Below are 25,532 nucleotides of genomic sequence, written 5' to 3' on the forward strand. Positions count from 1 at the left end.
GTTAATAATTTTAATTTCGTATTAGTAAAAATTATAAAAAATTGATATTTAGAAAATTGATATTAAAACGAATCCAATGATATCCCACAAGTTAACATTTATACTCTTAATCATACTATTAATTACGGTCAAAGTTTTTAAACTTTGACCATATAAATACGGAGTAGTAAACATGAGGAACATTATGGAACATAGGGAGTATATTATTGGAGGAAAGCTAAATCAATATTATTTTTTCCATTATTATAACTTTTTTAATTAACCTCATAAGAAATATAAAAAATATTGATAAATGAACTTCTAATGTTAGTCTACTATTAATAATATAATACATGGTAACTGGTAAGTCAGAATGTTAATTAAAATAATAATACATGGTAAGTAGACTAACATATAAGTTTATTTATCAAGATTTTACTCAATTCAAAATATGTTGTATTTGACTAACTCGGTTATGCTCGGGTCTTTTTCGAAAATTAGTCTTGAGTCATTCGGGTTTGGTTAACGTTGTTAGATCGTTCTACATACAAATAAACGACTATAAATTTTAACTTTGTATAGTAATATACAAATTTAGTTCATTTGAATATTTTTCTTACACAACTTTGAATTTATATTTTTTCATATATCCTTTTACTTTCATGTTTTCCTAATATCACAAGTCTTTTAGTTACTATTAAAATAATAAATTGTTTTAGTAGTAGTCGTGCGTTGTACGGGTCCTAAACTAGTGTTTTATACCAGAAAGTGACATGTGTCATTTCTATTGTCTATTTTAATATAAAGAGTTATACGGGGTAGATCATTTAACATACACGGTCAAAATTGACCATTAACTAATTTAGGAGGGGCAGAATAATAACCTCACGCGTATAATTGCTCCTAATTAGTCAAAACTCAATATGCAGAGTGTAGTCTCTTGGCTTATAAAAAGGTGGGTGGAGAGTGCTAAGTTCATGTAAAACTCACAGTTGGTACTGTAAAAGAATACAAATAGCAACAGAAAACCGGCCTCCTGCAACCAAGGAGCTAGCTTAGCTACCTAGGAAAAGTTACAAAGTCAAAAAAAAAAAAAAATGCAACTCCACAAATTAAAGCTTCAATTAGCTAGCTACCTCAACTAAGCTAATTTCAGCCGTCAATTAGTTACTAAATTAAGTCAATGGCCGTGGCGGCGGCGGCGGAGGCGGTGGCGGCTATGGGAGTGGAAGGAGGGGTTGTTGATGATTACACAAAAGATGGAACAGTTGATCTCAAAGGAAACCCTGTTCGTAGATCCAAACGTGGTGGTTGGAAAGCTTGCTACTTTGTTGTTGGTATGTACTCTTCTTTAATTTACTCTTAATTACTTACTCCGTATTATAAATTTCTACACTACTACTCTAGCAGTAGAACTACAGTAACTTTTAAGGAAAAATCGTAGGGGAACCAATTATATGGACGGTCTGATTTAAAAGATTAAGGTCCTGTTCTATTTACCTTATTTCCACTTATTTCGGAAAAAATAAGTTCAGATAAGTTCAGATAAGTGTAGGAAAAATAAGGGTTGGCCAAGTACATTTTAGCGTAAAACTTTTGATTAACCAAGAGAGTGATGGTGATCTTAACTATTAAGGGCATAATCTCACAACGGTTTTCATGTATAATAATTAATTTGCTCAATCGGTTGATGTAGCCACCAAAATCGAGCTCTGCCACCCTTTTTATTTCTCCGCTCATCTTGCGCCCTACATTCATGTAGCTATATTAACCGACTGGTCAAGTTAATTATGAATGAGGACTGTTTTAAGAAGATACCCTGGGCTGCGTTCTATTCACCTGATTTCCACTTACTTTTCCTGAATTTATCTTATCTGAACTTAACTGAACTTAACTGAACTTATCTGAACTTATTAGAACTTATCAAAACTTATTTTAGTTATAAATTGTATTTGGCCAACCCTTATTTTTCCTGAACTTATCTTATTTGAACTTAACTGAACTTATTTGAACTTTTTTTCCTGAAATAAGTGGAAATAAGGTGAACAGAACAGGGCCTAAGTTAGGACCGGTTTAAAATGATAACCTTTTAAGTTAAAACAGTTTGAGTTAGCTAATCGGATATAGAGTAGAACTTTTGAATTAAAAAAAAAAACAAACCATAATTGAGACCGTTAATGATAACGTTTCCCTTTTGTTAAGCTTGTCATGATCTCCTCTTGTTTTTTCCGAGTTCATGAAAACATTAGATTTTTTTTAAAGCAAAATGTGAGGCTAGATAGAGCCGCAATTTGTACTCGTAATTTTGTGCTACCTTATCCAAACTAGATTATACCATACGAGGATACTAAGTGTGATATTATGGGTTATCCTATGAGATATTGGCACGTACTTTCTCCGTTTCTAAAAGTTCTTTACGCTTAGGAATATGTGTCCAAAATAAGAAAATTTTAACCGTAAATTCTCACTGTTATATACACCTTAACGTTACATGTAAGATCTTGTTAGATTGGTCTCTGTATGTATTTTCAGAATATCAACTTTTTATAATTTTTTCACATACGAAATTGGATATATTAGTAGTTAAATATTGCATTGGAGTCCGTGCAAATAGTAACTGTAAAGAACTCTCTGAAACGGAGGTAGTACATCCGTACCTAATAGAAGTAGAATGGGTTAAATACTACTCTGTACTTCGTACTAGGTTACAAAGGCCACACTCATGTAGTTTAAGAGAGTATTTTCACTTTTCAGTTAAGTTGTTGTATAAAGAGCAACATACTCGTAAAAATGACTTTTATGTAAATGAAATTCGATTTTACTCCGTGTATCTTAGTATCATCCCAATATGATCTTTCAGGCGTGTCGTTTGTAATTGATATTTATATGCTCAAATTAGTCTTTATGGTAGACTATTATCAATTCCGACGTCAATACAGCAAAAAATATTAGAATAAAACGGTGTCTTTAAAAAAGTAGACCAGTATAGAAATTTGAATCCATATGTGAAAAGTTCCCATTCTTTATCACTAGTCTAAAATATCGTGATATTTAAATACACTCTAAAAGTGTTTACTTTTCATTGCATGTTTAATTATTTGTGTTATAAATTCTACAAAACTTATGGATCGAGTGGATTTCATCTTCAATCTTTACCGTTCAGTGGTTCACCAACTAGATTCTTAATAGGAGTAATGGACCTTATCTTCCTCACCCACATCGCATGCCGCAATTCTTAAGACCTTAACACAAAAACAAAGTCAAAAGTAGGTCCACACTCCACTAAAACACAACCTTCCACATATGAACATGTAAACGATTAGAGTTTAGAAGTTATCCATTTATCTTGATCACTTGGTCTGGGATACAATTTTAAGTGAAGATCATCGGAAAAGGGGTCGTTATAATTGGTTTTTTCCGTTGCAAAAGACAATTAAGAATAGGTTGTTAATAGATTGTTTAGGCTGAATTATGACGGATCTAATACCTTGTCATAAAATATTAACAAAACGTATATAAGGCTATGAGACAATGAGCCCATCACTACTGGTTGTTATTAATGGACCTTTTCTTTTTAATGTAACATAATAAATATATATTTATAAGATTAATTTTCTAGGACAAAATTAATTATGTAGACTTGCTGAGGACACTATTGTTGACTTTTGACTTTGGTTATTAATGATTGGGCAGCATACGAGGTGTTTGAAAGAATGGCATACTATGGCATATCATCAAATTTGGTTTTGTATATGACAAGAAAACTTCACCAAGGAACTGTGGAATCAGCCAACAATGTTACCAATTGGGTTGGAACTATTTGGATGACTCCTATTTTAGGCGCTTATGTCGCGGATGCCCACCTTGGACGTTATTGGACTTTTCTCATTTCTTGCGCCATCTATCTCTCGGTATTGTACTCCATCCATCCCAAAATTATTGTCATGTTTTTCAAATCGGGCGTCCTAAAATTATAGTCTTATTTCTAAATTTGGCTATTAAGGTCATCACTTTTTCATAGACTATATTAATTAAAAATGCATTGAAAACCCCACACCTGACTATATTCCATTTTTCTATGTACTATATTCTCTTTCCCATTTACTTTATTTCACTTTTCCATGCAACTCAATCATCGTTTGTATTTTATTCCACTTTTCCATGTACTATATTCCATTTTTCTTAAAATCCGTGTTTTTGGTCAAACGGGACTATAATTATGGGACGAAGGGAGTAGTATCTTTCGGTTCCCCCCCTCAATTCCTAAATACTTGTAACAGTTTGACTTTTGCATACTTCGTACATTAACTTTAACCAAATTTCCTTACTAATATATAAAAATCAAATGCTATTGTATGTTGTTGGATTAGTTTTAATGCACATTTCTTTAAATATAATTTTTTAAAAAAGTTTTACTAATACTTCCTATGTCATCGTATATAATTACGATCAAACTAATGTCTTGACAAATATATTAGCCAAACCGTTGCAAATATTCAGGGACATAGTAGATAGTTAATAGAGATATCAACAAAGACTTAGATGACTATCAAAATCTATTGGTTGAAAATTTGACCGTTGTTTAATACTCCGTATTTTTCTTTCTTTTTTAGGGAATGTCAGTATTAACCCTTGCTGTTTCACTACCTGGACTGAAACCACCCTCTTGCAATGCAGCCCAAGTTGGAGATTGTAAAAAGGCCTCACCATTACAACTATCTGTGTTCTATGGTGCTCTTTATACTCTCGCAGTTGGGACGGGTGGGACCAAGCCAAACATCTCAACCATCGGGGCGGACCAATTCGACGATTTTGAGCCCAAAGAGAAGGCCCAAAAAATATCTTTCTTCAACTGGTGGATGTTTAGCATTTTCTTTGGGACCCTGTTTGCTAACACAATCCTAGTCTACATCCAAGATAATGTGGGTTGGGCTTTAGGATATGGGCTTCCTACAATTGGGCTTGCAATATCAATCTCAATATTTTTAACTGGAACTCCATTTTATAGGCATAAATTGCCTACTGGGAGTCCTGTCACAAGGATGGCAAAGGTTATTGTTGCTGCCATTAGGAACCGAAAAGCGCCTTTTTCTAAGAAGTTGTATGAACTTGACTCAGATGAATATACCAAGCATGGGAAGTTCAGAATAGAGTTAACTCCCTCTTTAAGGTAAGTGATCAATGGAAAATATTCTTCAATTTGTTTGCAATATGAATTTCTACTTTGTGCAATATATCCTCGTTGGCACCGTACTTATATGTAACACGTAGAGCAGGCAAAATGTGTCGTGTCTGGTGGTATTCGTTTTTATGTCGAATATAAACGGGTTGAAGAAACTCAACACTAAACCGACCCGTTTAATAAATGTGTCATGTGGTATTGACCCGTTTAACTTATCGTGTCAGAGACTCTTGACACTAACCCATTTTTTTCGTGTCCGAATCATTTCTTGTTTGTTCAATAAAGTTTGTTCCATTATAAACTTTTATCACCAAATACATTGAATTACTAGTTATTTTTTCATAGGCAGTTTAAGTTGTATTAGTTTCGTGTTAAGACTTAAGAACCTCAACACCTACCTGATCTATTTAATTAAATGTGTCTTGTCGTGTTGATCAGTTTAATTAAATGCATCATAAACCTTGACACTAACCCGCTTTTTTGTGTCCGGTTCGTGTCGTGTTATCGTGTCATGTCAGATTTTCTCAGCTTTAGTAACAACCTAAGTGACTTTGTGTAGGTTCCTTAACAAAGCTGCAATGATCACTGATTCACAAGACCCTTGGAAGCTATGCACAGTTACACAAGTTGAGGAGACAAAACAGATGTTAAGAATGATTCCAATCTTGATCGCTACATTCGTCCCAAGTACCATGGTAGCTCAAGTACACACCCTTTTCATCAAGCAAGGAACCACCCTGGATAGGAGCATAGGCAAGTTCCACATCCCTCCTGCAAGCCTAACCGGGTTTATGACAATTTCAATGCTCGTTTTCATTGTTTTCTACGACAAAATCTTGGTGAAAGTGATGAGAAAAATGACCAAGAATCCAAGAGGTATCTCATTGCTTCAAAGAATGGGGTTTGGCCTAACCATCCACATAATAATCATGACCATTTCATCTTTAATAGAGAGGAAGAGGTTAAGTATTGCAAAGGAACATGGGTTGGTCGAGAGTGGTGCACAACTTCCTTTAACAATCTTCATCCTTCTCCCTCAGTTTATGCTAATGGGGGTTGCAGATGGAATATTAGAGGTGGCAAAGTTGGAGTTCTTCTATGATCAAGCTCCTGAAGGAATGAAGAGTCTTGGAACTGCTTACTCAACCACAACTCTTGGAATAGGGAATTATATAAGTAGCTTCCTCTTATCAACAGTTTCACGCCTCACTGCACAAAATGGACACCATGGTTGGATTTTGAACAACCTTAATGCCTCTCATCTTGATTACTACTATGCATTGTTTGTCATCCTTAATGTGGTAAATTTCTTCTTTTTCTTGCTCATAGCTCGGTCCTATGTTTACAAGGCCGAAATTTCTAATTCCATGGAAGTACTTAGGGATGAATGCATCTATAGTAGTCCTAAGACTACAAATCGAGCTATTTAGTTTTCGAAGTGTTAAGTATGCACAAGTATCCTTATGCTACTCTCTCCCTCTCTATTAGTATGGTAGAGTAACTTTTATGGTGTATAAAGGGAAGTGAAAACACTAACTTTTGCGGAAAATAGATCATCCATTGTTGCCTATGGTTGAATCATATATATACTTGCTCCGTTCTTTTTTAGTTGTAACGTTTCTATTTCCAACTGCTTCTTTTTAGTTGCAACCTTTCTATTTTTGACAACTTTATCAAAGTACTCTTATCCATGTTCAATATCCCACATTTTCCCCTAATTATATCTAAAAAGGGGGCATGAATGTAATTCACTACCTATCCACTCACATTATAAAAATTAAGATGTTGCAACTGGAACAGAGGAAGTATATGGAATAATGAATAAGAGAAACAAATGATACGGTGAACCACTTCCAAAGGCTACACAGCATGCCTATTATTCATTAACAAGATTGAACATGTCATCCTCAATAAGAAATTAGGGAAGGGAAATAAAAAGAGGAGAAAAAATTAAGTACAAGATCTCCTCCATGGGGTAAATGCTCTGAATTCTGATAAACATCGGTACAATTTTTGTACAGTACGTTAATCTCCTTCACAATTTTCTGCTGCAAAATGAAACTATATATGTCTTTGGATTTCAGAAAAATGGTTTAAAAGCATATTGGTTTCCATGTAATCACCCAACTTTACAAACTCTAAAGCTCAAGCTACAAAGATAGAGATGCATCAGCATCATCATGACCATTGTCGTTGTTGTTATCATCATCTTCTCTTGGGCAACTGAAATGTTCTTTTCAAAAAATGATTTGCTGATCTATCATTTCTATGACATAATACTCTGAGTATTGTGTTGGGATCTGATCTATTCCACCTTCCTGTTGTTGGTGGCATTGGTAACTTCTTTGCTGCTGCATTGATCCCCATGCCACTCCTTTCACAAGCTACGATGCTGAAGTCCTCTACTAGTTGCTCGGTGGGCTGTCCCATGAGGTCAACCACTCCTTGTACCACCTCTGCTTCTTTGTCAACATCATCCTCGGCTATCAGTCCTACCCCGCTTGTGCAAAAAACCCGTTTCAAGCACTCAAAGTCCTCTTCAATCATGTCATAGTCTGACCTGTAAAAGGTACGAGTACATCCTCCTGCAAGTAACACCATTAAGTATGCTTCAAATGCTGCCTTCATCACCTCTTTTACTGCTAGTGGTTGAGCATGATCAATCAAAATCGCGCCTAATAGTGTGAGGTTTTGCTTAAGAATCCTCAAAGCGGGCCTTATCCTTGAATTAGACACACTAAAGACATAAAGGCACTCATAGAAAATGGAATTTGAGTCTAAGAAGATAAGTCGGTAGGCAGACACCTCACCAACATGTTGGATGGCGCCTTGCATTGAGGCACGTGCAAGCTCGAAGTAGGTGGTGGAGTTTCCTAGGTTTCTCCGGCTATTAGGGTAGCGCTTTTGGGTATTAGGGTTGACTCTTGGGGATAAGGCAAGGGTCTTGTCAAGGGAGTTGAGGTGGGAGAGGAGGTAGTGTAAGGTGTTGAGGCGGATGTAGAGGCGTTGTGTCCCACGACTTGTTGATGGGCGTGCATGATGACCTTCGATTGCAGCCATGTAATGGTGGAGCTCTTGCATGCCAACACTACAACCTGCTCTTTTCCAAAGTTTGACAAACTTGGAATCTCGATTGCATCTTGTTAGAGGAGGAAGGGTTGGGACATAGCTCTGCTTTGTTCCTGTATTGCGATTGTCAAAGAAAAATCAGTAAACATACAACAAAAGGCTCTTATCAACAAGAAATTTCATATTTGTTAAACGAAACTAACAACATTGTTTAAATGACAACCAAAGACTCTTACCACAACCAGCAACAAAGCTTGAATATTCTCGGATTACGCGTTCGAGACCATCAGCTAGATCTTGGACTAAATCATCAGAGAGTCCAACAGGAATCTCAAAGAAATCGTCAATAGTTTGCTTAGCTATCTGCATTAGTTCAACTGCTGATTGCGCGAATGGCTCTGCTTTTGACTTTGGATTCCATGTCTGTAAAATAAAAGTATGATTTAGTTAGAATGAATTTGACTTGCAGAGTAAAATTATTTAGGGATGAAAACTTACTTCAGTTTCCTTGGCTCTTTGAACACAATCTCTTCCCTTTCGAAGCCTCTCCTCGATCCATTTTCTTAAAAGCCTTATAATGATTGAGTCAACTTCATAAGGGACCATCTCTCTAACAATGGACTTTCCTCCATCTTCACAATCAACCGTGTCTTCAACCACCATTTGCACCAAAATCTTTTCAAGTCTCCCAGCCTTATGGAGCACATTGATGGCCTCTGTTGTGAGCATTGATACCCCAGATAGATATTGCTGCAATATTGCTCCATAACAATTATGCAATGTGACAGATGCTATTGCAGCAGATACCGGGTGCCATCTTTTTAAACTGTTGCTGTAAGTTTCCTTCTCTTTTGCAGCCAGTTCTTCTGTCCCTTGTGCTAAATTTACGAGTGCTTCACTCACCTCTTTCTCTCCCTCTAGTTGCATACCGGCTATATTCATACTTTCTGCTATCTGAAGCATGTCAATAGTATGTTAAGATAGTATGACACTTGGCCTAATCAACATACAAGTATCCAAAATCTTACCTTTGAGAATGAATTTCGCACCGAGGAACGAATGTAGTAGTCAACCCGATTTCCAGCCAACTCAGGCGGTGTCTCAATCCCCACTCCATGTTCTTGCCTGGCAATTATGGTTGCAGAAACATCTTCATCCAGTATCTTTCTTGCCTGCAGAACCAGAGGAAGTAGATTCTCCATGATCACATGAGCACTACTCTTACAGATTCCCTCATGATAATTAAGCAATTTCTTCTCTGACCATCCAATAATCGAGGTCATTACAGAAGCCAGAGTTTTCACATAATTTTCCTCTCTATCTCCCGGCTTCTTAGCATCATTATCCACCTCAACTAGCATACTCAATGTCCCGCACAAAAGATCAGGCTCGGTCTGTCCTGTGATAACATACTGCTGGAAAAGCACCCAAGTGAAGCACACATTGTGTACAGGTCTAGTGATCCCAAAGGTAGACCATGTCTTTTTCATTAGCTCCATGAGCTCATCTACCTCATCTAAGACACCGGTCTCATCCTTGTGGTCAAATATCGACTGGAGCAATGCAATATATAAGTGTAGATTGAGTGGGTGTCCATCTGCCCAGTGACATACATCGGTAGGATTACCATTCGCCCCCCGCCAAGCTAGGGAGAGGACACAATTGCATAATTGTTTCATGGTCTCTGAATTTTTGCTGGTGTCAATAGGCCTATCTTCGTTGGCTCGCATTATTTCTTTAAGCTTTATAGCACATGAGTTTCGTTTCTCAAGAGGGATTGATGGATGAAGAATCAACCCGGTTTCGAGTATCTTTAGCTGTCTTTTTTGCCAAAAGTGGTATTCTGCATGGTCTCTAAATTCCGATGGCTTTAAATGACGAAGTAGCTCAAGTGGAAGGATTATTGTCTCTGCTCGCCTGCCCATCTGTGACAAATCAAAAAAAAAACTCACAATTATTTTGACGGAAAAGAATAATATCATTAGTAATTAGACATACAACAGCTATTGTAAATATTAGTCCTAATAAAATATTCTGGGTTTTTCCACTGAATAATGTCAAGCACTCATAATAATCAAAGAAAAAAGTAACAATTCAGAAGTACGTAGAAATTAATTAAAATCGATGAATGTGGATAAATATAATGTTATGAAGAAGAAGAATACATACTTGGCCAACAAGAGTTCTCATAAGCGTCTTACGAAGCCTATTATCACCTTGCTCAGTGACCCTCATTTGCAACCTCATTATCTCGGCTGATGTTAAAGGTCGCCGCGACGTTCTACTAGGAACAGTGAACGAAATCCCGGGGATACTTGAGTTGTGTGAATGACCATAAGCATGAGGTGAAGACGGGCCGGTCGTCATAACGGCCCCGCCAAGGGATGATCTCCTAGAAGGCATTCGCTTAAGGGTCCGCAACCCTAACGCCCTTTTTATCCTACTATTTGTCACCATCCCCACCCCATTCGCACGCGCTGCCGACCCTGGTCCACTGTTATTGCCATGACAAGTATCTCCATGATGATCATTATTATGTGAATAGAATGCCAAGGCAGTTCTTCCCCCGAACCCTGGGGAAGACCTGCACGAGGTGAAGAACACCTCGTAAGAAGTCTCACGTATGTCATCCTTATCGACCCCATTTAACTTCCCAAACGGCCACGAAAGGTCAAGGTCAAGGTCAAAGTCTTGGTTAGAGCATGATGATCCTTGGCGTTGATGAGAAGGTGGCTGTTGGTGGCAGTCGCGACGGCTTTGTAAACCCATCAACAATTTTTGCTAACAAAAATGTATGATGGGTTGGGGTTGGGGTTGGGGTTGGGGTTGGGGTTGGGGTTGGGGTGGGAAAAAGAAGCCGGCAACACGGAGTCCCACAAAACGATTCAATGTCAAGTATCCGGCGGGACAAAAAGGGAGGAAGAGAAGAGCATTCCCTTAAAAAAGTGTGAGAGAAAAATAGGCCAAGTTAGGCTGTAATGTGGGATGTACAAACAAAGATAATATGTGATGAAAGGAAATTAAGAGAGAAACATGCACAAGTGTTAGATGGGTTATTTTGGACAAAAACAACGTTGAATTTGCGAGGAAAATGAGGAAAGTAAAACTTCTAATAATGATAGAATGCATAGATAGCAAATTCATATTAATTCATAAAGTTTGTTTGTTCTCCTTAAATGTAGGATATATATGAAACAAGGATTCATGCATGCTTTTAGTATATGTCAGATGTTTTTTTGGTGTAGAGAGACCCGCAAAAGCAGACTACATATTAGTCGTACTCATTTATGCATGATATAAGGTTGCAATTTATAATTCCCTTATGGTTTATTCGGACAAAAAATTAAAGAAATTACTTCTTTAAACATGGTGTGAAAAGCAAACGAATTGGAATTCATGCATGCTTTCGGTTAAAATTCAGTAAATATATATCTATAATTGTATTATAAACTATGTCGTACTTCTTTTAGAGTTTCCATCGAATACCTACATTGCATTCTTAAAATATAGAAGAATAGTCAATGAATAGGAGAAAATATTACCAAAAGGGGAATTAGCAATATCAATGGCGTCTTCGTTTAGTGGGAAAGATAAAAGGATTAAGAGCATGCCTAAAAACTACAAATGTACTATATTCGAAAAAAAAAAATCATTAAAAGTTGTGAAAAATGCATTATATATTAAATCATCCTCTATTTACCTTATATACTACTATGTTTGTTCTAAGAATTTAATAAGTGTCTCTTATTAGATCGTTTGACACTCATCTACGGAGTAATTGTTAGTAGAACAAACCTAATAGTATGCCAGGTGGATAGAAGACCAGTGACACAACATATGGTCTCACTAGTAACAAACTGTTAGACGATATTTTTGCAAAAAAAGTTATTAAAGGAAAATTTGTCAAACAGATATTTTTCTAGCAGATTTAGACCTTAAAGAAAATAAATTTTGCGAGAAACAACCTTACTCCATTTCAGGCGTTGACCTGGCCTTTCCCGACATTGACTTTGGCGTGCCGGTCACGTGTTTTTTTTTCTTGGAAATTTTTCCAAAACATATCTTCTTATGTTTGACTTTGCGAGAAACAACCTTTTATAATTTATTTTTGGCGATTTCAAACCTTATAAAAATTTTCTTTCCAAGAAACAATCTTTATAACCTTTTATTGTGAAGAAAAAATTATTTTATCGTGCTAGCTAGCGTCATTGTGAAAACTTACTTGGACACGATAAGTGAATTTAACGTGGAGGCTTTCAATTACTTAAAAGGAATTCCAACATGTCATTAAGGAATGCATGAGGCTTGTATGTTTTTTAACGAATATAATATGCTGAGGGATGCAAGGGAAAACCAATCCTCTAGTTGATGGAGTGGATTAGGAGGCTGGTACGTAATGCAAAGGATTTAGGAAAAAGGGAAGAGTTGAAAATCTTTGATTGAATCTTAATGCTATATGTAATTAAGATGAACTAATTCGTAGGGGTTCAGAAGAAGTAAATAATATAATGACTAACCAAAGTGACCTACGTGAATTTGAAGTTAATCATGAAGAAGATGCCTTTGTTGTAAATTTGGAAACAAAGGTATGTGGTTGCTACATGCCTATATGTGAATTCTCATGAGTATTCCTTGTTTGCATGCCATGACTTGCATTTAAAAGAGAAAGTGGAATTTAACATGAGAATTCCATTTACTATGCATAACCATGTACAAACATATGCCAAAGTTTATGCACTTGCCTTTAAAGTCATTGCAGGTCATAATAGTGGGAAGTTGCACGTACCTAACGCGAAACCACTTCCTAATACTTATGGGAAATGGTTGGCATGACTAGCAAAAAGAAAAAAAGCAACGGAACAAGAGGATGGTCAGGATAAAACAATAGGTTATGTTGTTTTTTTGGCAATTACTTACGTTCCATGTGAATCTTGAAATGATGCTAACACAATAAAATAAAATTCTCTTCACAATAAAATGTTACAAAGGTAATTTCTCGCAAAGAATTTTTAAGGTCTGAAATGACAATTTTCTTTTTAATAAAAGATTGCTTCTCGCAAAGTCAAACATATAAAAGGTCTATTTCGGCAAATTTTTCAAGAAAAAAAGACGCACGTGACCGGCACGCCATAGTCAACGCCGGAAAATGCCCAGTCAACACCTGAAAATGGACTGAAATTGTTTCTCCCAAAAAAAATATTTTATAAGGTATGAATTTGCCACAAAAATAATAAAAAGTTATCTCTTGCAAAAAAATTGACATATAAAGCCCTCGAAATTTTTTCCTAAAATAAAATAAAAACCTAACCCCAAATTAAAAAGCGGCTCAAGTTGAAGTAAAATATTATGCAATATACACTTCAAGCAATTCCGATGGTTACCCAAAAGGTGTGTAATATGATATTTGCCACGTCAAATTTTAAGCTACAAAATTCTTCATTGGTTGGCTACGATGCCTTGTATCTTCCTATAATATTTTAAGTAGTATATATTTATTTTTATGATCCAAAATAATTTATTCCATCCAACATAAATACTTTCTCCATTCTTTATTAAATGACACAATTTTTTTGTCACGTTTGCCAATGCAATATTTCAACCATTAATACCTTTTATTATCAATGGTTAAAAATTATAAAAGTTTGATATTATAAATCTATAGGATGAGACGATTATAACAAGACCCCACATGACTATATTTTTGTTAAGTATAAATCACAATTGATGGTCAAAGTATATTATATGAATAGTGCCAAAAGTACAATTGTGTCATTTAAAAAAAATGGAGGAAGTATATTTTTTTCACCTTTTTTCTCAGATACCTGCCAAAATAGATACTCCCTCTGTATTTATTTAAGGGATACACTTGGTCGGGCACGGATATTAAGAAGAAGATTTGAATGAAATAAAGTAATAAAACAAGTGGAGTGGGATTGATATTTTAATAAGTAAAACAAGTGGGGACCCTGACATTTTAGAGGGGTGGGGGTGAGGTGTAGTTCTGAAATTATTTGTTTAATAAGGTGGTGGACATATGATATATTAGATATATATAGATTATTTAATTAGATGGTGTAGTTGATAAGTTACTAAAAATGATAAGTGTATCTCCTAAATAAATAAGGCCGGAAAAGACAATTGTATCCCTTAAATAAATATGGAGGGAGTACAACATCTTGAGAGCATATCACAAAAAAGTTCACCAACGTTTTGGCTACATGCTCAAAACTTTAACTTTTTGCAAACAAGTCTATTTTTATCCACCATTGAAATTGCTCTAAACGATTTGGAACAGAAAACGTGGAGGATTCACCGAACGGAAAGAGTAGTAGTATACTTCCTCCAAAACGAAATACTTCCTTCTTTTACTAATGAATGCATCATTTTGACTTTTTACACTATTCAGTTACTAACTTTGATCATATCTGTTATTAATACATAAAAATAAATTTTGTATTTTAATTGTCACTGGGTTAATCTCAATATATATTTTCAAAATATATAATTTTTATTATTATGTAATTAAAGATATTGATGATCAAAGTTAATATTCAATAATGTAGAAAATAAAAATGATACGGAATACATCTATTATGGACGGAGGAAGTATACAATAAGCCAATCTAAGGAAGTATACAATAAGTCAATCAAGTATACCGACATACCGCAATGTTCATCATAAAAAAAGGCCAATTATTCCCATATACAAACAAATAAATTACAATCATAAGATTAGTTTATTAATTCCCTCAAAAAAGGTAAAGGTCCTGTTTGGCAATTAGCGGTTAACTGTTATCAGTAGCGGATTGTATTAGCAGTTTTGACTAGCTGTTGGTATTAGCTTGTTTGACTAGCTGATTGTATTAAGTGATTTTGTAAAAGTGTTTGGCAAATAACTAATATATAATAGTTGTTTGATTGTGTAAAATTACCAATAAGGACATTGGCCTATTTAATGATAGAGACATAGTAATTGCTAAATATTCTATGTTTAGTTTTTTTAGAATTAAATGTAGTAACTTGAAAAGTAATTAAACAACGTTCCTATTAAATTGAAAATGTAATTGTGGAGACATGTGGTAACAAAAGTGGTTGAAGCAAAGCTCGTGTTTTTGGGGCTGCAGTTGGCCGATGGAGCATGGCTATAACAATGTAGTTGTGAAGAGTGTCTGTGTGAATGAGATCAATGTAATTCACCATTTCCACCTTGTTTTAGATGCCTAAATATCATATATGTTTCCAATTCTTTTTCTAATATTTCTTGGTTTTTTGTTGAGTTATTTTTCTAATAGTTCTTGGTCTTTTGTTGGTTGAAGTAGTAATATTTTTGCCCAAGAGATTACTCGTTGCTTGCCATGGGTCAATGGTTGGCGTTTGTTGGGTTTGTTAATCCCATTAACAACTTTTACAAAAATAAATGATTAAATGTCTAATTTGCAAAATAAGATTGACTAAGAAATACTTTTTTACATAAATTCATACTATTAAAGAAACTCATTTTTTATTTTTATTTTTCATTATATTTTACATCATCTATTTAAGAAAAAATGTCTAGTTAAATAAAATTTAAAATAAAAAGGTAAGTAAAGTAGTAAAGTTAAGTACTAAAGTGAATAAATAAAAGAAAAAAGTATATCAACCACATTTCACCCTAAGGACTAAATTGTTTTTTCAACTTACCCAACACAATCCTCTAATTGAAAAATCTACATGGAGCAACTTTTTGGAGTTAAAGGATCTATCTCAATCCTCTAACTTCCAAACACCTGTATTAGTGGATTGAATTGGTCAAACCAATAAATTGGTCAAATCTTTTAATTTTTGGTGAATCCTACAACCAAACACGAACCAAACACGGAAAATGTTACATGTACACCTAGTGTACAAGATTCTCTAGTACTCCATAGTTATTGCTGACATTAGCACGTGTTTCGGTATCCTTATTTCCCAATTGATATTCCCAATTGATATGCTTAATTTATATGCATATTATTACTGATATTAACACGTGTGTCGGTACACTTATAATCATTTTAAATAGCCAGTTGATTTCTTTCTAATTTAGTATAAAGGGCCAATTGTTTCTTTCTTTCTAATTTAAGTAATACTACACAAGATGGCGCTTTCTTTGAAAGAATCAGCAGCTCGCATATCTGTAACTAAGTTCCTCAAGGGCTTTATATTTGCTGGCTGTTTGATGTAAGTTCAACTTTATTTTTTTGATTTCCTTTTAGATGCAACACCTTATTTTTTATATTTTATATCGTATTGATCTTGAATTCACAATGAGGTCTAACTGTTTGTCTTAACTAATGGAACAGTATTTTGGAGGAGGATGGGACTGTTTTGACTTTTGAAGGTTCCCAGAAAATCTGTCCATTAACAGTTTCAATAACAATTCACAACCCCAAGTTTTATTGGAAGGTTTGTTTTGTCTCCTTGATTTCAACATTAACATTTTTGGCACACAATATAAGAAATAGGTTTGACACAGTAACATACAAATTAGTTAAAATAATTTTTTGGGATTACTATTTACCGCCCCATATTACTAAAAACTGCCCCATTATTTTACCTATATACCCTTCTTTATTTACTCCCCTCATTCAACATTTACCCGTATACTTGCCTTAAATCTAACCACCACCGCCGGCCACTACCATCACGTCGTAGGCGACAAAATAGCCGAGTTTTCACAAGAGTTTTTTTTTTTTTTATCCGGAATTTTTTTAGAAACTTATGCCTTTTTAGCTTGTACCATGGTACAGGCTTATGGATTTTAAGCTTGTACCATGGTACAAACTTATGAGTTTTTAGCTTTGACTATGATATTGACTTATGTAGTTTAAGCTTGTACCATGGAAGGAGCTAAAAATTCATAAATATTCATAAAAGTCTATATTATTTAAGATTTTGATTTGTTGTTGCATTTGATTTAATGTAATCTTAGAGCAAGATCAAGGGGTCTTATATTAAGATTTTTTTTCACATGCCATGTCAGCATTTTTACTATTATTAAATAATTAAATTATAATTAAGACTCCTTAAAATTCAATCAAATTTAGCTCTTCACCCTTCAAACTTGTTTAAGACTTGTATATTTATGCACCATTTATTATTTTATATTTTACTTAACTCACACAAGGAGTCTTGAGTGGAGTCTTAGTTGTTCAAGACTCAGTTTAAGACTTTGGCAAAACTCATCCACTTCAATACTACAAATTACTTTGTTTAATCTTAAGACTAGGTGAGTCATATGCCATGTCAGCGTAACTCAAGTCTTAAGATATAGGGCTGATCATGTCGGTTAATTTGTTCAATTGTTCGTGATTTCGTCTAATCTATTCCTCAAAGTCGTGTTAAAGGATAATTTTTTTTTTCTACTTACATATCCTAACAAAGTATGAGTAACAACAGGTTGCTACAGAAGCAGACTTGGGTTTCGCAGATGCATATATTCAAGGCGATTTCTCATTCGTTGATAAAGATGAGGGTCTTCTAAATCTTATTACGGTAAAACTTTCAATGTAATCATAGTAATTTGCAATCTTATAGGTAAAGTTGGAAATCTCTCTAACATTAAAAAAATAATGGTTTTCAAATGTGTTAAGCAGATCTTTATTGCCAATAAGGATGTATATTCTCCTGCCTCCAACGTTACCTCCACGGTTAAGAGCTGGTATCATTCTAACTCGGATTAAATTTATTTTAATCGATAAGATAAAAATGATCCACCTAAAGAGCCCTGTAAAGTCGATCCCTAGACCTAAAGATGGCCGTGGGTCGGGCCGGGCCAGGTCGGACTTCGGGTCGATCCCACGGGCCATGTGCCTATCTGGGCCGAGTCGAAAAATTAAAAGGGCCCAAGCCCACGGGCTTTCGTGCCGGCCCGTCGTGCATAAGGATAATTTTACTAAATTTAGCGTGCTTTATCGTGTCGGGTCGAGCCGTGCCGTGTCTTGTCGTGCTTTTTCCAAAAACTTAAGGCCCAGGCCCGGCCCACAACCCACGACTTCGTGCCGTGCTTTTTCCGTGCTCGTGACGGGCCGGGCCTTTTCGTGTCGACCGAGTCGGGCTTCGGGCCGGCCCGACCCACAGCCATTTTTAATGAGCGACAACACTAGTAGTCCTAAACCTCAATCTCACTTGGATAATATTCTTGTAAAAATGTGTTTATTGCTATTGGGTTTCAGGAATGGGTGGATAACCAATTCGTGGACTATGGACCGTGGTGCACATAGAGCTACGTGCACCAAAAGAACATGTGTGCATAAGTAAAAGAACACGACACTACGGCAAAAGAACATGCGATATAATATTTTACTTTTTAATTACAAAAATAATTTATTATTTTACTATTTATTAAAACCTAAATAAAAAAATACTCATGTTCTTTTCTCGTAACCAGATGTTTTTTTAATTATATACTGTGTTATTTTGGTGCACGTAGCTCTATGTGCACCATGGTCCATCTTTTAAAATCACTGTTTTCTGCTATTGCTTGGATGTCCTCTGCCAAATACATCTATCGTCATTTTACTAACCGGAACACAATCACTCAAGCTCGTCGGAATATTTCACGCCATTATGACTTGGTACGTATTTTTAAAGTCAACATATCCTATAATTTTGAGACCCAAATCTCGAAATATGACACCCAAAATCAAAACTAGAGACACAAATCCTTAAATTGGAAACACGACTGAACTTTTATTTTTCCATAACAAGCATTATGTGCACATGTGTATGATGTAACCCATAGTCCAACTTTTGATTCCTTTTTACATTTTACATGTTCTATGACATGATAACTTAGAGTTAGATGTAATTAAGTTGAAATGAATTAATCGACTCACTAGAGCTGGCCATGTGTCGGGTCATGTAGACCCACGTGCCTCTTTTTCATAAGTGATTGAGTCTCATGCACGACCTATCTCACGTGTTATGTTGGACCTGGTCGTGCCGTGCTAGAAGGCTTTACTACTGTTTTTTTTTTTTTTTCAATTTCTTAAAAAGTAAGCATGTTGATGTGCGGGCTAGTTCATAAGGCTCATGCCAAATTTCTAAAATAATGTCCATCCACAGCCCATCGCCATGTCTCTCATGCCATGTCGGGTTTACACGGTCTCGTGTCATGGCGGGCTCGGGAACCCCACGTGTTGGGGCGGCCATGCCCATATCATGCTAACTATTCTGATGTTTCTCAATCTGTATTTGTTTGTTACAGAGTAACGAAATGTTTTCCCTCTTTATGGATGAGACAATGTTATACTCTTGCGCTATCTTTAAGGTCAGAATCGATCTTCAATCCATCACCCCATTTTTGAAGCATAATACCATGCTATTTTGTGGTGCCAATTTGACCTGTTTCATGTTCCTTGTGTCCTTGCAGACAGAAAATGAAGACTTAACAGTTGCACAAATGAGGAAAATTTCAGTACTAATTGAAAAGGCATGTTCAAGTTGCTATATTCTCTACTCTATACTAAATATTCCGGTCTTACAAACGGGCTAATCCTGAATTAGTTACTGGTATTATAGGCAAGAGTAGAGAAACATCATGAAGTGCTTGAGATTGGTTGTGGTTGGGGTACCCTAGCTATCGAAGTTGTAAGGAGAACTGGGTGCAGATACACTGGCATTACCCTTTCAGAAGAACAACTTAAATTTTGTCAGCAGAGGGTCAAGGAAGCTGGCTTAGAGGTATTAACTACTAACTCCTCTAATCTTGTTTCATTTTCTGTCTCTCTAAATTGAATACATACAATACAATTCTTTTCTGCACACAGGATCGCATAACGCTCCTTCTCTGTGATTATCGAGAAGTGCAACACGTCTTCAAATATGATAGAATTTTCGCCTGGTATGATCCCCTCGAAATTCTGTACACTGCATAAGTAGAGATATCTTTCTATTTGTTCCTCTAATTGTTATTTTCCTAATTGTGTTGTTTTGTGATACAGTGAGATGATAGAAGCAGTAGGACATGAATACATGGAGGAGTTTTTTCGTTGCTGTGAGTCAATGTTGGCTACTGATGGACTTTTCGTACTCCAGGTAATGGCAACAGTTTGTTTAAGAAGTTCAGAATTAGAGATCCAGTTCAGTTTTTGCTAATTAAGTTGCTAGGTTTGAAAGCAGAGTTTTTAAACTATGAATTTATGAACTGTTTATAAAAAAATTTCTTGTCATGTTTTGCTTTCACGTCTTTTACTTATCTGGTATTTTTATTTTTCTGCAGTTCACATCTATGGCAGATGATTGTTATGACGAGTACATAAAATCCGGGGGTTTTATCAAGGAGTATATTTTCCCGGGAGGATGTCTACCTTCCATGAGTCATGTAGTAACATCTATGGCTGCTGCATCAAGACTTTGGTTAGTGAAAACAAAAAAGTATTTTGGACATTAATAGAAATAGCAGCAATATAATCATAAGCATAAATTTATTGGAGATTCTACTCTTTAACTTGTTTTCTTACAGTGTGGAACATATCGAAAACATTGGACCTCACTACTGTCAAACTTTAAGATACTGGCGAAAATCCTTTCTGGAGAATCAGAGGTTAGTCAGTCGATCACAAACAGATACTTGCCATTTTAACAAGCAAGTTTTTGATGCTTACTACTTGTATTATTTCTGCATTCCAGCAAACTCCTTTCTCTTGGATTCGACGAGAAGTTCATTAGAACATGGGAATACTATTTTGATTACTGTGCTGCTGGATTCAAAATGCGATTACTTGGGAATTTCCAGGTACAATTATGAATCTTCTGCATCTTCTCTTATACCCCTGTTTTGATTGGAGCATATACCCCTGTTTTGATTGGAGCAGTTGAAGTTAAGTAACTAACCATCAATCATTTTGTGCGATGCAGGTGGTTTTCTCACGCAAAGGGAATCTTGCTGTGTTCAGAGATTACCATGCAAGCACACCTTCAGCTTATTATTGCCCCTAAAAGAGCTACAACCTTACTGTATTCTTCAGCAGAATGTAGAACTATTTTGTGACTTTGTGAGTTGTCAGACTATAACACAATGTCTTGTTTCCTGTATTATGGAACACTAGAAACTTTACAGTACGAAATTACAAATACATACTTTACTCCAATTTGCAGATATCCTCATATGCCACCTTTGGAAGTACTCGACCTTCATAAACGCACTTTTCCAGTTGCACCTTGGCACAAAAGTTATGTGTATCAATGGCAAGCAACCTTGCATTAAATCCACGATATGAACCATTAACAATCCTAATCAGACCTCCAATACCAGGAAGCACAGTCTGTAAGTCATCCTGATGTATCTGAATCAGATCTTTCCTTTCTAGCATCTCAATTTCTCCAATGTACTTATCTACTACCTTCCTCACAACCCCTTTCTTGTTATAACATCCCTTTTCAGCCCAAGCTTTACTCGTTACCTTGACAACAATCTCCTCACACAACCAGTACGATTTTCTGTTCTTTCTCTCTTTCGCGTCCTCTTCCTCCCTCATCAAATCATCCAAAACTGATGATCTCTCTCGCACACAACCACCACCACCACCAAAATCACCAATTGTCTTCTTTTTCGACAAACACAGGTCAACATTCTGAACATCCTCAACCCCAAATGACTTAGAGCTGTCTTCTCTTGGCTTAAGACTGGTAGCAGTTGCTGATGAAGAGCCGAACCCCAATGCAAATGAAATCTTCTTGTTCTTGTTCTTCCCAATCTCAGGTTCTGAACCAAGCAGAGTTCTAACTTCAATCTCCATAGGAACACCAACAGAAGCCGCTGCTCGCTCAATCTGTTTCGCAATCTCGTTCTCTTGTTTAACTTCCTCCACCAACACAGACTTCAACCGCTTATTCTTCCTCCTCTCATAAAACAGACTCTCAGAATCCCTACCATGGTAAGTCAGAAATAACCCCTTTTCAGTGTTCTCCACCCTACACTTCCCTGTTCTACCCAAATGCGTCACAAATTCAGTCAATGTCAGCCATTTAGTGGAGTTCATATGAACATGTTTGCGATCAGATATATACTCGTTGTAAACTACGGTGGCGGCGACACGGCTGAATCTATGGCTGCGTTTCATAAGTTCTAAAAAAGCATCCTCAAATTCCTGGGAGAACTTTTCAATGAACTTGTTAGGGTTTTCACCAAAAATCTGCATCTGGCGCAAGTGACCCTCACTCATACAATGGCATTTAAACCCGTTATCGTCCCTACATTGCTTTTGACACATCTCACAATAATGCATTAACTTTTGTAAACCTTTTGATTTCATTCTATTCGACAACGCCTTTAGCCCAGATTTACCCTCCATGCTTAATTACAGGAATCCAACAACGGAATCTATGAACGATGGAATAAAGTACAGGAATCCAATAACGGAGTTTGTGAACGATTGAGGAAAATTACAGGAATCCAACAACGGAATTATGAACAAATTTCAGCAATTTATGAACGAATTCAAACAATTATGACTTTATGAGCGAGACAGTAAAAATGCTTTACCTTGAATTGAAACCCTAGTGCGCTTTCTCTCGTTTTCCAACCGATGGTTGTTGTATTTAGGTTATAACAGATCGACGTCGTATTATGACTTGATTATTAAGAATATTGTTTTTTCCCGTAACAAATACGTGATATATATATTTATATTACCTAAACTCACTAGGAATACGTAATACATACGTAGTATTACCTAAACTCACTAGGAAACGTATTAGGATACTTTTATACTAGAGGCTACAAACCTACAATATGACGGACTTAATTTCTCAATTTGATCTCAATACTAATGCTCCATCGATCCTGTCCAAAAGCGGAACATCCCTAGCAATATATAGGTTCCTAAAATTTTGAATCGGAACCGGATGCGGAGTCCGAACATGTTGCAATAGGTTTCAGTTCGGCCGTTTAGGGTATAATGTTATTACTCCGTTATATAGAACAAATTGTTGTTACTTGCTAGTTTTATTTTTGTTTTAAAAAAAATTCGAAAATGATAAAGGTCGCAACATGCGACATTTAAGCCGTGTCACAATGGTGACATGGCACGCTTATTTGTCATGAACTTAATTGGAAACTAAAATATTTAGCTTATATAACCAGTTATACATGTTACAAAAAACGGTAGAAAAATGTTAATATTATAATTTACAAATTGAATAATGTGTTTTATATTTCAGAAAAATATTTATAATTTGTATAGAAAATTAGAAAAAATTACTTTTACAATATTTATTTGATATAGGAAATTAAAATAAAAAATCTATTACTATATACTAAAAGAGACACCAGGAATGACACATGTCATTTCCTGGTGCGATTTTTTCCCGCCAAAATGTTTTTTTTATTTTTTTACATTAAAATAAATAATTACATTACCTTTTTTTAGGAAACTAAGATAAAATTATATTTAATTACCATAGATGTGTATTGCATAATATATTATTGGAGGAAAGCTAAATCAATATTATTTTTTCCTTTATGACATAATTTTATTTATGTATTATTATAACTTTTTAATCTGATAAGAAATATGAAAAATATTGATAAATGAACTTCTCATGTTAGTCTACTATTAATAATATAATACATGGTAACTGGTAAGTAAGAATGTTAATTAAAATAATAATACATGGTAAGTAGACTAACATATAAGTTTATTTATCAAGACTTTACTCAATTCAAAATATGTTGTATTTGACTAACTCGGTTATGCTCGAGTCTTTTCGAAAATTAGTCTTGAGTCATTCGGGTTTGGTTAACGTTGTTAGATCGTTCTACATACAAGTAAACGACTATAATTTTTAACTTTGTATAGTAATATGCAAATTTAGTTCATTTGAATATTTTTTTTACACAACTTTGAATTTATACTTTTTCATATATCCTTTTTATTTTCATGTTTTCCTAGTATTACAAATTTTTTAGTTACTATTAAAATAATAAATTTTTTTAGTAGTAGCCGTGCGTTTCACGGGCCCTAAACTAGTACTTTACTAATTTATACTTAGAAAATAGAAAAATACAGCACATTAGAAAATAAAAGATTAGAAAAAGTATTTCGTCTTTATTGGTTTTGGTTTTTCACGTTTACCCCTCCACCCCCTAAACCCAACCCAACTCAAAAAAAAATACGGATTTTTCATGAAATGCCCCCGATGTTTGACTTAATGCACCAAATAACCCTAAACTTTCCAGAATGCACCAAATACCCCCAAGGTTTTAAAAAATAACACAAAATACCCTTAATGAGCATTTTCCGTCCATTCCGTTATGTCTCCGTTAACATTAAATTTTAACCCTTAATTAATGCAATTAACCCAAAAAAAAATCAATTAACCCCCCAAAAAAAAAACAATTAACCCTTCTTCTTCCCTTCTATTCGCCACCTTCACAATTCCAACACCCACAATTCGCCCAGAAACTCAACTTCTACTCCCCTCCAAAAATGGATGATTAGTGGAGAAGTATATAATTAATCCAACACCCAAAACCTACATCAGTTCATATGGAAAATTGGACCCATTAATGGAGCTGTACCTTTCTATTTTGTTGTTCAAACACCTGCCGACTTCCCAGATATTTAGCGTTAATTTCTCGAATTTGGAAGTTTTCGTCGCTAATTGACGGAAATGTATATGGATCTGTTTGTTTCTTTGACAAAATTCGTGCTTGCTGTATCGATTTTCTGTGATTGTTGATAATTTTGTGTGTTTTTTGGATTTTTGGGTCTTTTTCTGGGTGGATTTTTTCTGGGTTTTGGGAGAAAGAGGAGAGACAAGGGAGGGCAATGGCTATGTTTTGGTAGCTGGGCGGCGATTTCCATGGCAGAGGGAAGAAGGAACATGGGCGGTGGTAGCTGGGCGTTCTTTTCTCTCTCCTCCCAGGTTCCCAGCCAAGCTCCACCACAACTACCCTCTCTACTCCCAGCCATGTTTTTCGTCGTACGTACGCAGTCCACCCATAGCCACCACCGCCCAACAATCCCGGTGGCTATGGGTGGATTGTGTCCCGGTGGCGCACCAAGGAAGGAGATCGAGAGGTGGGCTTCGTTCCAGGCAGAAAGGGGGGAGCAATGTTGGCTTCCAAATCATCATCTTAGCCTAAAAAGAAGCAGATGATGGTGGCGGAAGAGAAGGAAAATAAGATGATAATGATGATTATTGATGGCGTGAAAGAAGAGAGTAGCAGAAGTGAAAGAAAGCCCAAAGTTTTGATTTTTTTTAAAAAATAATAGTTAATTATTTTTTTAGTGTTAATTAATATAATTAAGTGTTAATATTAGGATTAGTAGAGAAA

General features: G+C 35.5%; 4 protein-coding genes across 4 annotated transcripts; 2 read left to right on the forward strand and 2 right to left on the reverse strand.

Moving 5' to 3' along the window:
- The first annotated feature begins 850 nt into the window (after nt 1-850).
- On the forward strand, nt 851-6,769 carry LOC110788895 (protein NRT1/ PTR FAMILY 5.2). The gene is made up of 4 exons (XM_021993526.2): nt 851-1,316; nt 3,673-3,890; nt 4,593-5,149; nt 5,721-6,769. The coding sequence occupies exons 1-4, from the start codon at nt 1,163-1,165 to the stop codon at nt 6,589-6,591; spliced, it is 1,800 nt and encodes a 599-aa protein (XP_021849218.1). The 5' UTR covers nt 851-1,162; the 3' UTR covers nt 6,592-6,769.
- A 230-nt stretch (nt 6,770-6,999) lies between these two features.
- Nucleotides 7,000-11,210, reverse strand: LOC110788885 (protein unc-13 homolog). The gene is made up of 5 exons (XM_021993516.2): nt 10,400-11,210; nt 9,259-10,155; nt 8,729-9,184; nt 8,467-8,653; nt 7,000-8,343 (listed from the first exon to the last, which is right to left on the reverse strand). The coding sequence occupies exons 1-5, from the start codon at nt 10,997-10,999 to the stop codon at nt 7,367-7,369; spliced, it is 3,117 nt and encodes a 1,038-aa protein (XP_021849208.2). The 5' UTR covers nt 11,000-11,210; the 3' UTR covers nt 7,000-7,366.
- Nucleotides 11,211-16,248: 5,038 nt separating this feature from the next.
- Nucleotides 16,249-21,330, forward strand: LOC110788887 (uncharacterized). The gene is made up of 14 exons (XM_021993517.2): nt 16,249-16,429; nt 16,552-16,654; nt 17,648-17,743; nt 17,845-17,899; nt 18,701-18,825; nt 19,458-19,520; nt 19,623-19,682; nt 19,772-19,933; nt 20,020-20,093; nt 20,194-20,287; nt 20,472-20,608; nt 20,715-20,795; nt 20,882-20,987; nt 21,110-21,330. Exons 1-14 carry the CDS (start codon nt 16,347-16,349, stop codon nt 21,188-21,190), a joined length of 1,320 nt encoding a protein of 439 aa, XP_021849209.1. The 5' UTR covers nt 16,249-16,346; the 3' UTR covers nt 21,191-21,330.
- LOC110788888 (KIN17-like protein) lies at nt 20,649-22,887 on the reverse strand. Its single transcript, XM_021993518.2, has one exon. The coding sequence runs from the start codon at nt 22,543-22,545 to the stop codon at nt 21,334-21,336; it is 1,212 nt and encodes a 403-aa protein (XP_021849210.1). The 5' UTR covers nt 22,546-22,887; the 3' UTR covers nt 20,649-21,333.
- Nucleotides 22,888-25,532: the final 2,645 nt, after the last annotated feature.

Source organism: Spinacia oleracea, chromosome 3, assembly GCF_020520425.1.
Source record: "Spinacia oleracea cultivar Varoflay chromosome 3, BTI_SOV_V1, whole genome shotgun sequence".
NCBI lineage: Eukaryota > Viridiplantae > Streptophyta > Magnoliopsida > Caryophyllales > Amaranthaceae > Spinacia > Spinacia oleracea.

Coding starts and splice junctions, on each gene's coding strand:
- LOC110788895 (XM_021993526.2), top strand. CDS start 1,163: ATGGCCGTGGCGGCGGCGGCGGAGGCGGTGGCGGCTATGGGAGTGGAA. Junction 1,317..3,672: donor AGCTTGCTACTTTGTTGTTG/GTATGTACTCTT, acceptor ATGATTGGGCAG/CATACGAGGTGTTTGAAAGA. Junction 5,150..5,720: donor GAGTTAACTCCCTCTTTAAG/GTAAGTGATCAA, acceptor GACTTTGTGTAG/GTTCCTTAACAAAGCTGCAA.
- LOC110788885 (XM_021993516.2), bottom strand. CDS start 10,999: ATGGGTTTACAAAGCCGTCGCGACTGCCACCAACAGCCACCTTCTCAT. Junction 8,654..8,728: donor AAAGAGCCAAGGAAACTGAA/GTAAGTTTTCAT, acceptor TTTATTTTACAG/ACATGGAATCCAAAGTCAAA. Junction 8,344..8,466: donor AAGCTTTGTTGCTGGTTGTG/GTAAGAGTCTTT, acceptor ATCGCAATACAG/GAACAAAGCAGAGCTATGTC.
- LOC110788887 (XM_021993517.2), top strand. CDS start 16,347: ATGGCGCTTTCTTTGAAAGAATCAGCAGCTCGCATATCTGTAACTAAG. Junction 17,744..17,844: donor GTCTTCTAAATCTTATTACG/GTAAAACTTTCA, acceptor TGTGTTAAGCAG/ATCTTTATTGCCAATAAGGA. Junction 18,826..19,457: donor TTTCACGCCATTATGACTTG/GTACGTATTTTT, acceptor TGTTTGTTACAG/AGTAACGAAATGTTTTCCCT.
- LOC110788888 (XM_021993518.2), bottom strand. CDS start 22,545: ATGGAGGGTAAATCTGGGCTAAAGGCGTTGTCGAATAGAATGAAATCA.